Source organism: Coregonus lavaretus, assembly GCF_964263955.1.
Source record: "Coregonus lavaretus genome assembly, contig: HAP1_SCAFFOLD_961, whole genome shotgun sequence".
In the NCBI taxonomy this organism is placed as follows: Eukaryota; Metazoa; Chordata; class Actinopteri; order Salmoniformes; family Salmonidae; genus Coregonus; species Coregonus lavaretus.
Window position 1 is genome coordinate 178,885 of NW_028159574.1, and position 11,773 is coordinate 190,657.

At 44.3% G+C, this 11,773-nt stretch overlaps 1 protein-coding gene across 1 annotated transcript; it reads left to right on the plus strand.

Annotated features, from left to right (window-relative positions):
* Nucleotides 1-293: 293 nt before the first annotated feature.
* LOC311122706 (adhesion G-protein coupled receptor G2-like) lies at nucleotides 294-9,442 on the plus strand (the record flags this gene model as incomplete). The annotated part of the gene is made up of 16 exons (XM_084197036.1): nucleotides 294-351; nucleotides 572-658; nucleotides 2,052-2,114; nucleotides 2,267-2,492; nucleotides 2,764-2,917; nucleotides 3,134-3,301; nucleotides 3,508-3,630; nucleotides 3,774-3,819; nucleotides 3,912-4,015; nucleotides 4,139-4,263; nucleotides 4,398-4,669; nucleotides 4,784-4,886; nucleotides 5,078-5,361; nucleotides 5,524-5,625; nucleotides 7,338-7,493; nucleotides 8,455-9,442. 16 exons carry the CDS (start codon nucleotides 294-296, stop codon nucleotides 8,562-8,564), a joined length of 2,181 nt encoding a protein of 726 aa, XP_084053162.1. The 3' UTR covers nucleotides 8,565-9,442.
* Nucleotides 9,443-11,773: the final 2,331 nt, after the last annotated feature.

Here is an 11,773-nt window from a genome sequence, read left to right on the forward strand (position 1 = left end):
ATTGACACAGTCTTGGGGTGACATCATTTGAAACCTTATGAGCTATTCTGTGTTGTTTTCACACAGGATGCTCATGTGGAATGTAGTGGCGTAAATACCAAGTGAGTTCCTGTACTCCTTGCAGGCCAAAAACTTCTACAGTACATTCAAGACGGCCCTTTATGTGGAGTGATGAGGGTGGTGTGACCTATTAATAACTATACCATCACTGTTTTCCTACCAGTCTCCAAAGCTGCAGGGTTATCGTGCGCCTTGACCATTCGGTGCCTATATGTACAGTCAGTACTGCATTGATGAATCTGTTCAATGATAAGCCTGGTATTGGCTATAATGGAACGGTGACGCGAGCGGGTGAGTAGCCATACCATGGATGGTGAAAGCATCTGTGTATTTATTCATATATACCCTTGCAACGCCAAGGTTGTGGGTTCAATTCCCACGGGGGGCCAGTATGCACTCACTAACTGTAAGTCGCTCAGGATAAGAGCGTCTGCTAAATGACAAAAATATTTTAAAAAATACACATTATACAGTTTGTGTTTCTGACTGTTTGTGTTCATATTTCACACAGCCATTTGTGGCTGGCCAGGATCCAGTGGAGGTCTATTGAATTCGACCTTCATGTGGAAGGAGATCAACCTCAACCCCACTATGTTCTGTGAGGTTGAAAATACATATGACGTCATCAGCTGGTCAGTTCAGTCTCTCTTTGTGTGTTTCAAAGACAGCAAAACCTTGTTACACATTTTGTAATTGTGTAAAACACTAAATGATGGAGAGTAAGCACATTGCACATTGTTATTTGTACATTGAAGTTATATAGCTATTTATAAATCGAGCTCTGAATGTTGATTGGCTGAAAGCTCAGTTGGTAGAGCATGGCGCTTGCAACGCCAAGGTTGTGGGTTCGATTCCCACGGGGGGCCAGTATGAAAAATGTATGCACTCACTAACTGTAAGTCGCTCTGGATAAGAGCGTCTGCTAAATGACTAAAACATTTTTTTTTTTTTATGTATATCAGACCGTATACCATGGGTATGACAAAAATACTTTTTACTGTTCTAATTACGTTGGTAACCAGTTTATAATAGCAATAAGGTACCTCTGTGTCACGACTTCCGCCGAGGCTGCCTCCCCTCCTTGTTCGGGTGGGTGATTCTGTGATGAGGTGGTGTTGAAGAAGTCAGGAGCAGGAGGGTAAATCACAGAATAACAGGCTTTAATCCGCAAAATACAGGTTTACGCAGAAATGCGTCAAACACACTCCAGGGCACAAGGCATACAGGAACACAGGAAAAACTCCCGTCGATACACAATACACAACCTCCACCGAGCTTCACAAACCTCCACAATAAACAATCACCCACACAGACAAGGAAGCAGAGGGAACACTTATACCATGACTAATGAGGGAATAAGGACCAGGTGTGTGTGATTGAAGACAAGACAAATGGAGTGATGATAAATGGATCGGCAGTAGCTAGTAAGCCGGTGACGCCGAACGCCGAAATCTGCCCGAACAAGGAAGGGAGGCAGCCTCGGCGGAAGTCGTGACACTCGGGGGTTTGTGGTATATAGCCAATATACCACGGCTAAGGGCTGTATCCAGGCACTCTGCATTGCATTGTGCATATGAAAGCCCTTATCTGTGGTATATTGGCCATATACCACACCTCCTCTGGCCTTATTACTTAAATATATAATCGACTATATGCACTGAAGATCTACATTTATCTGTCCCTTTCTCTGTTTAGCAAACAAGGGGAAAATGTGTGTGTGCTCCTGAATGAAACGTGCGACCCCATGCCTCCTACTACTTCACCCAACACAATGGCTAACACCTTTTTACCTGCAACAACGATACTGTCTCCTCCACCCACTAACACGATACAGCTAAACACCTCCTCCCTCCCATTGTACACAACATTAGCTCCGCTAAACACCACTTCTACAGCTCCAAATACTACATTATCAGCTCCAAATACAACCATTGCCACGACGACCCTGGGTAATACCACTACAAACCCATCAACACCCATCATTCCACCAGTGAATCACACAACAGCTTCCCCAAAGTACACCACGACAGCTGTAATAACAACAACCACTGCAGGTAACCCCCGGGATATTATCCCAAGCTGATCTCTGAATTACCTGGGCCATAGCTGCCACTGCCACATTCATTTACATTTAATATTTAGAGCCAAAGTCAAAGTTCCCCTCTGATAACGTCCTTGTTTTTATTATGGATCCTTCTCCTCACAGCGCCCAACACCACAGCAGCCAGTAGTGTAGAGCAGGCCAACCAGCTGCTGGATCTGACTAGTAACGTGTCCAAGCTCAACTCCTCCCAGGTGGACCAGCTGGTGTCCCAGCTGGAGGCCCTGCTGGCCGGGCCCAATGTCAGCCTGGCTCTGGGGCAAACCTCTGTCAAGATTGTTAGCAACCTGCTGGGTGCCTCCTCTGGCACTCTGGCTTCCTCCTCCACCAAGTGAGCTGCCTGGAGATAAACAATCTACTGTTGTGCTGCCTGTTGAGCTGCCTGTTGAGCTGCCTGTTGAACTGCCTGTTGAGCTGCCTGTTAGCTGCCTGTTTAGCTGCCTGTTAGCTGCCTGTTAGCTGCCTGTTTAGCTGTACCATAAATTATTACTTATACAAAGCCTGTAAAGAGACTGTGACAACATTTTCTTAAAACCGGAAGAAATCTTAGCAATGGCCTTGACCAGCCTGCACATCAGAATAACAGTTGATTTTTCTACCAGGATCATTGGGATTGTTGATACGGTGGGCCTGAAGCTGGTCGTTCAGCAAGAGGCTACAATTTTAACTAAGTCGGTTGCTGTTGCTGTCAAAACAGTGGACGGCACTAATTTCCAGCAAACATCTTTCTCCATCCCGGACCCTAACAATGTACAGGTATGACCTAAACCTTCCAGTAAGGAAACACTGAATAGCAAATACTGTAGCCTCGGTTGCCGTCAAAATATATGCAAAAGTAATGTAGGACATCCTTCACTCTACATGAATGATATTTGCACTCTACCGCATGTCTGGTACGATGTGGTATGTAGATAGACACATAACTCCTGTTTATTGCTACATGTTAACCATAGAGAAATGTGTCCCCTCCAGATCCGTGGAGGCGGCAGAGCCAGGAGAAGTGTGAGAGCCGAGGAGGGTTCCCTTCCTCAGGGCTCCGTCACGTTTCCCTCCTCCCTCACAGCGAACCTCTCCCCTGAGCAGCAGCTACAGGCCTCCAGACTCCAGTTCAACTTCTACCAGAAGAGCACTGTGTTCCAGGTGCTTTACCTGCTCCTCTGTATTCAATACTGTCCCAACCTATTGCCAAGCCTAAACCTCCATTGCTACTTAAGCATCCCTTGCTATTTATGTAGATATGATGACTGAATAAATGTCACATAAATTGGTAAGAAATGAAGAACTGTGACACCCTAGTAAAATATTGTATAGTAATTGGATAGTATTCTTTCCATGCCGTTCCTCAGGACCGAGCCCTGGGAGACAGCAGGCTGTACAGTGGGATCTTGGGAGCCAGTGTGGCGAACCTGTCAATCAAATCTCTGCAGGAGGACGTGGTGATCACCCTGAGAAACACTGAGCCCGTCCCAGTGAGTCAAACAAACACACTGTGCATTCATCTAGTCCTTTTTCCCTATGTCAAGGATGGGACATCTGGAGAAAGTATTTCATGTCAGTCACCTTGTTGACAATCCTTGACACCCTGTCTTCTCTTCATCATTTGTCTACACAGGCTAATTTTGTGGTTTCATGTGCTTTCTGGGACTTTGGCTTGAATGGTAAGTGTTCCTCTTGTGTCTCCCAAAATGAAATTAAGACTACCTCTGACAATTGACAGGCATTAAAGAATTTTAAAAACAATTTCTGGTAGGTGGCTCAGGAGGCTGGAACCGAGACGGCTGCTCTGTCCGGAACAGCACAGATAATGAGACCGTCTGTGCCTGCAACCATCTCACCAGCTTTGGTGTGCTACTGGTGAGTCCTTTCTGAGACAGGGTTGCTATGTGATCTCTCCCATTCAGTCTTTGTCAACAATGGAGGACTTATTTTTAGAATAATTCCATGTGTACAACATGTTTTTTGTCTTTCTTCTCCCAGGACATCTCCAGAACGGGCATAACCAATCGTCTCCAGGCCACAATCCTCACCTACATCACCTACATCGGCTGTGGTATCTCCGCCATCTTCCTCTCCATCACTCTGCTCACCTACCTGGCCTTTGGGTGAGTCTGAGCCCCTTGTGATCAGCGCAGTATATCCATGATGACACCCACCTGGAGATCTAAATACAAAGACATATAAACAAGCTCTAATCAATGTAATACCAATCGTAATTCCTTTCGTGGTGTTCCTTTAGGAAACTGCGTAAGGACATGCCATCTAAGATCCTGATCCAGCTGTGTGTGGCTCTGTTGTTCTTAAACCTGGTGTTCCTGGTGGACTCCTGGCTGGCCCTCTACCCTGATGCTGTTGGCCTGTGCATCTCCACCGCCTGGTTCCTACACTACTTCCTGCTGGCCTCCTTCACCTGGATGGGCCTGGAGGCCGTCCACATGTACCTGGCCCTCGTCAAGGTCTTCAACACATACATAACACGCTATATGCTCAAGTTCTCACTCGTCGGCTGGGGTAAGTGACAAAAATATTCTGTGACTGTCGTCAGAGTGAAAAAAAGCCACCACGTGCTTATAAAAAAGTAACAGTTACTTACAGTTCAATGTAGTCTGTTGTCTCTCATGTCAGGCGTCCCACTCCTTGTGGTCATCGTCGTTATTGCTGTTGATAAGGACAACTACGGCCTTGTTGGCTACGGAAAGTACTCAGATGGCTCCCCTACAGATGACTTGTGAGTCCCTTGCATTTTGTTCACTATTTAACATGCCAATTTACAGTTGGAGTCTTGGTATGAAGTGCGTGTATATGTGCATCATGACATTTATACCAGTATTCGCATCTGCATAATAGGATAGCTGATCAATTCAAATATGGTCTCCTGTATTTTAGCCCATATCTCTTCTCTCCTTTCCTCTCACACAGCTGCTGGCTGAAGAACAACATTGCCTTCTACGTATCTGTGGTGGCTTACTTCTGTGTCATCTTCCTGTTGAACCTCAGCATGTTTGTGGTGGTGATGGTTCAGCTCTGTCGTATAAAGAGTCAGAACCCCCACAACATGAGACACCGTAACGGGCTTCAGGACCTGCGCAGTGTGCTTGGGATCACCCTACTCCTGGGCCTCACCTGGGGCTTTGCCTTCTTCGCCTGGGGGCCCGTCAACCTGGCCTTCATGTACCTCTTCGCCATCTTCAACTCCTTTCAAGGTAAGATTTAGAACTCCTCCAGATTTGTATTGATTTGAAAATGAATTCACCATTAATGTTCTCAGAGAAGACACCGACACAATGTCTGGGGAGTTTCTTGGGAAACCTGTTGCCAAGTGTGTAACAAAAGTGTAGGTACCTGACGCTCGTGTTCTCTTCCAGGGTTCTTTATCTTTGTGTTCTACTGTGCTGTGAAGGAGAATGTGAGGAGGCAGTGGAGGACTTATCTCTGCTGCGGTAGACTGAGACTGGCAGAGAACTCAGGTAAGACCTGTTGACCTACACCTTACAACATTTTTTCCATGTATTTTTATTTTGTATTTATTAGGGATCCCCATTAGTTCCTGCCAAGGCAGCAGCTACTCTTCCTGGGGTCCAAACACATTAAGGCACTTACATCACACATAAAACAAAAGATAAAACAGTACATATATAACATTAGTACACCACTACATATCTACAATACAAAATGTATAATACCACCATACAACAATATTACAATGTATGTGTGTGTAGAGTGTGTGTGCTAGTGTTTGTGTGTGTATGCGTGTGTCTGTACCTGTGTGTGTGTCTCTTCACAGTCCCCTCTGTTCCATAAGGTGTATTTTTAACTGCTTGCATCAGTTACCTGATGTGGAATAGAGTTCCATGTAGTCATGGCTCTATGTAGTACTGTGCACCTCCCATAGTCTGTTCTGGACTTGGGGATTGTGTAGAGACCTCTGGTGGCATTTCTTGTGGGGTATGCATTGGTGTCCGAGCTGTGTGCTAGTAGTTTAAACAGACAGCTCGGTGCATTTAGCATGTCAACACTTCTTACAAAAACAAGTAGTGATGAAGTCAATCTCTCCTTCACTTTGAGCCATGAGATATTTACATGCATATTATTAATGTTAGCTCCGTGTACATTTAAGGGTCTGCCCTGCTGCCATATTCTAAGCCAATTGTAATTTTCCTAAGTCACTCTTTGTGGCACCTGACCACACGACTGTCCAGGTGTGACAAACCTAGGGCCTGTAGGACCTGCCTTGTTGAAAGTGTTGTTAAGAAGGCAGAGCAGCGCATTATTATGGACAGACTTCTCCCCATTTTAGCTACTGTTGTATCAACATGATTTGACCATAACAGTTTACAATCCAGGGTTACTCCAAGCAGTTTAGTCACCTCAACTTGCTAAATTTCCACATTATTCATTACAAGATTTAGTTGAGGTTTAGGGTTTAGTGAGTGATTTGTCCCAAATACAATACTTTTAGTTTTTGAAATATTTAGGACTAACTTATTCCTTGCCACCCATTCTGAAACTAACTGCAGCTCTTTGTTAAGTGTTGCTGTCATTTCAGTTGCTGTAGTAGCTGACGTGTATAGTGTTGAGTCATCCGCATACATAGACACACTGGCTTTACTCAAAGCCAGTGGCAGGTCATTATTAAAGATTGAAAAAGGGGGCCTAGACAGCTGCCCTGGGGAAATGCTGATTCTACCTGGATTATGTTGGAGAGGCTTCCATTAAAGAACACCCTCTGTGTTCTGTTAGACAGGTAACTCTTTATCCACAATATAGCAGGGGGTGTAAAGCCATAACATACGTTTTTTCAGCAGCAGACTATGATCGAGAATGTCAAAAGCCGCACTGAAGTCTAACAAAACAGCTCCCACAATATTTTTAGCGTCATTTTCTCTCAGCCAATCATCAGTCATTTGTGTAAGTGCCGTGCTTGTTGAATGTCCTTCCCTATAAGCGTGCTGAAAGTCTGATGTCAATTTGTTTACTGTAAAATAGCATTGTATCTGGTCAAACACTATTTTTCCCAAATTTTTACTAAGGGTTGGTAACAGGCTGATTGGTTGGCTATTTGAGCCAGTAGAGGGGGCTTTACTATTCTTGGGTAGCGAAATGACTTTTGCTTCCCTGAATTAAGATATTTTATGTAATTTAATGTGAGAGGTTTTAATTAACTCTTGTTTCATCACAGACTGGAGCCGTACGGCTACACAGAAGACGGGGAAGAAGTCATTGTCAGTGACCAGAGCCACATCTCTCCGCTCCTACAACTCCTCCCAGTTCAATCATTCCTCCAGCTCCTCCTTCTTGACTGGTGACTCCCCAGAGCGGCCCAGTGGAGCAACAGGTAGGCAAGGGGATCCAGAGAGGGGGAATCAGGGATTACTAACAACCAATATGGGTCAGACAACAATAGAGAAATACTTTTTGTATATGCTGATCTACTTTCTGCCCCTGATAAAGCATTACATCATATTAAACCTCTGTATGCAGAGGAGGGGATGGCTTAGCAAGCCTTCATCTCCATCTCACTGATGACCTATGTAACCTCTGAAATATCTGTGACAGGCTCTGAGATGACCTTTGCCCTTTGACATCATTTTACCCAGAATTGGAGCTAGCCGTACAGTTTGAGCTTCGACCACGGCTATAGCGCCTCACTTCTTTTAGCCTCTTACTGATGGTGCACAGTATCTGCTGTGTGTTTGTTTGCAACAGTGTGTGAGAGTGTGTGTGTCTATGTGTGTGACACTTTACAGCAGGATTTAGTCAGCTTAACCCATCCAATCAAATAGTGACTATCTAACTGTAGCCCCGCCCATGTGCCTGGCTCAGCTGCTGGCTGCCAGCTGGCTCTGATTCCACCAGTCACGTGTGTCTCTGCTCTCTTGTTGCTTGTTTATCTGCTCTTGGTCATGAAAATGGCCTTTCATCCATTCTGCTGCCAGATGTCTGAAAGAATGTCATACATTTAGTTATAAACAGTGAATCACCAGAATAATTTGTCCCTTGAATATAGGATACTCGAAGCCTACCCTTACGGAAAAACCACATGAATTTACACAACTACACGTCAAAACATGATGTGTTCTAAAAACACATGATTTCACATGAAATTTCACACGTGAAATCATGTGATTCTCCACAAGTGAAATCATGTTGTTTTGCTGTAAGGGTATCCACCGTGATTTACTTTCCTTATACGTGGTCCTTTAATGTAGAGTTCATCTCAGAAATACCCCTCTAAGGATTTCAATGCAGTAACGTGTGTACAGAATAAGCTGTAACTCCGATGTATCCCATTTCAGAAAGTCCATTTGACGACAGAACCATCACAGCCCTTGAGGAGCTCAACTCAGACGTGGTCCTCAACGAGGTGAACAGCCAATTCAGGACTCAGAGTCAGAGAGCACCCTGAGTCCTGGGAAACACAAGGCCTAGGGTAGGCTGGTGAGGAATGGACTTACGTGAGACAGTGTGTTTCATATTATTTTCTACGTTTATATTAAATATTTGAATGTTAATGCTGCATTTAGTAGTTTAATGGAAGTGTGTGACAGACCACACTGAAGAGATGGGACATCACCAAAGAGCCAGCATGCTCATGGATTTCGTCTAGTTGACCTACCAGTACTATCATGAACTCGTCTGGGCTGGCACCTATGATTGTGAATATCAATACATGTACTGAAAAGGTATCTACAGTAGCACAGAGGAAAAACCCAACTGATAGATCCTCATGAGCTGCATCCTTTGACTGCATACTACATGCTTTCTTGTTTTTCTCCACATTATTCAGAGGCATAAGCTAACGCATATTAACACTCTGTCACTACCTGGTTTGATTTAATTTAAGATAAAGGCAAAGCTCTTTTATACTATACTCAGAATCAAGATATTTCCATGAGATATTTAAGCAATAAGGCCCGAGGGGGTGTGGAATATGGCCAATATACCACGGCTAAGGGCTGTTCTTATGCATGACGCAACGCGGAGTGCCTGGATACAGCCCTTAGCCGTGGTATATTGGCAATATACTACAAACCCCAAAGGTGCCTAATTGCTATTATAAACTGGTTACCAACGTAATTAGAGCAGTAAAAATAAATGTTTTGTCATACCCGTGGTATACAGTCTGATATACCACGGCTGTCAGCCAATCAGCATTCAGGGCTCCAACCACCCAGTTTATAAATATGTATATATATTTTCAAGTGGCATCAGAACAATGGCTGTATAATGAAATGTTATTTCACTAATAACAAATGTATAAATAAAATGAAATTTATTTTAAGCTAATCTGATATTGTATTTTTCTGATATTCACTGATATAAAAGACTTACGTGCACGTTCATTTTCATACACATTTAAATTCATACTACTCACAGTAACTAAATGTATAAACCAGTGGAGAAAAACAACAACTGTGCATTACAGCAGAAGCAGTCATATGAACAGCACCAGCAACTTCACACCTGAACCCGGATTCTAACAGGTTTCTAATAAAAAGCAGGTTTACACAATAGTATCTCTTCTTCAGTAGGGCTTGACTGTCCAAAACTCCCACAATGCACTCTGGTAGACACCAATGGTTAAGGTCATAATCCAGTGGGCGGCAGAATACATCGGCTTGATGATGATGCTGTTGTCAGTGTGAATAACCTAATAGATAATATACAGTGGTAATATAGTTCAGAAGTCATTAGACAATCCTGCTTTAGGTGTACACGCTCCAATACTCCACTGCATGATGAACTGTTAGTAGACTTGACAGTGTATTCACCTACTTGAGTACAAACTCCAGTAGATGATGTTGAACAGCAGGTAGGTGATGGGGAAGACGACTCTGGAGTAGGAGTCGATCATGTAGCTGTTGCTCATGATGAAGCTGAGGTTGTGTTTGATGGATTTTTTGCGTCGTAGCCTGGTGCCCTCTGTGGGCGGGGGCTCTGCAGCAGAGTTCCTCGAGTTCCTCAACGTGGCCGTCCGACTCCGCTCTGTGTTGGGGGTACTGGGCAGCTCTGGGAACGGCGTCAGGTCAATGTCATTGTCATGGTAACATCCATCAAAGGCCATAGTTTGAGTGGCATTAAAATTGGCAGGGATCTGAGGAGAGAGAGGGGAGGGAATTTAAATGTTTAAATTCAATGATCTTCCGATGGTAGAATACATTATGACCAGTAGGGGGAGTTATTGTTATAACCTACTTTGGCACTTATATTGTGGATCTGAGAGTGGTAGCATGTTCCATATTTCATAATATACCCATGCACATGATCCCTCACTCTGTGACTTATCTAACCCATGAACTTTGACCCTATAGACTCCGTAAGTGTCAGTGACCTTTCCCCCCTTGAGCTTCTTCATCTCCTCCACAGTGGTGAAGTAGTTGACGGTGGCGTACTCTATGACGGACAGGAAGACGAACAGGAAGCTGGCCCACAGGTAGATGTCTACCGCTTTCACATAAGACACCTGGGGCATGGAGGCTGACACGCCTGTGATGATGGTGGACATGGTCAGAACTGTGGTGATGCCTGGAGAGGGAGCGAGAGAGAGAGAGAGAGAGAGCGAGAGAGAGAGAGAGAGAGAGAGAGAGCGAGAGAGAGAGAGAGAGAGAGAGCGAGAGAGAGAGAGAGAGAGAGAGATAAATGAGAGAGCGAGAGTGGGAAATGGAGAGAGAGAAAGAAAGAGAGAAAGCGAGAGAAAGAGAGATTATTGAGTTAAGGTATCATTCTCGATCAATCTGTTTTTCTAAGCCTTCTTTCACCACCACAAGGTATTTGTACCATGACAGCCTTCGATGATAAAAAGAGAGAGGCAAACGTATGGAAAAATAATGAGGTGTATAACTGTATGGAGGTTTAGCATAGATGGATGGAAAGACAAACAAGAAATGGTGTAGGAGTCTGTACATTGAGCTCTACTTCCATGAGAAGCTAGCTGTACATGTATATTCGTTCTTATTGTAATGGGACTTTTTTCGCTGAAGTGGGAAGATAGGTTTCATTTATTACATTTTTACATTTTAGTCATTTAGCAGACGCTCTTATCCAGTTAGTGAGTGCATACATTTTTCATACTGGCCCCCCGTGGGAAACAAACCCACAACCCTGGCGTTGCAAGCGCCATGCTCTACCAACTGAGCTACAGTATACAATAGGTATCAGTGTGTAAACACAAACTCTGTGTTAATGGGGTTGACATTTATTTATTTTATTTATATTTTTGTTGCAGAGTGAAATTAGGCCAGCTTTTGTTACGGTATGACCCTCTAAAGAGCTGCGCTGCTCCCAGGGTGAAGCACACTCCACACTGCTGCATTAGCAAAGTCAACATTATTCACAAATCTGAGTGCAAAGTCAACATCTCTCTCTCTCCTATCTCTCTCTCCTCTCTCTCTCCCTTCTCTCTCTCTCCTCTCTTTCTCATTCTTTCTCCTCTCTCTCCTCTCTCTCGCTCTCTCTCCTCTCTCTCTCTCCTCTCCTCTCTCTCTCTCTTTATCCTCTCTCTCCTCTCTCTCCTCTCTCTCTCCTCTCTCCTCTCTCTCCTCTCTCTCGCTCCTCTCTCTCGCCTATCGCTCTCTCCTCTCTCTCCTATCGCTCTCTCCTCTCTCTCTCGTTCTC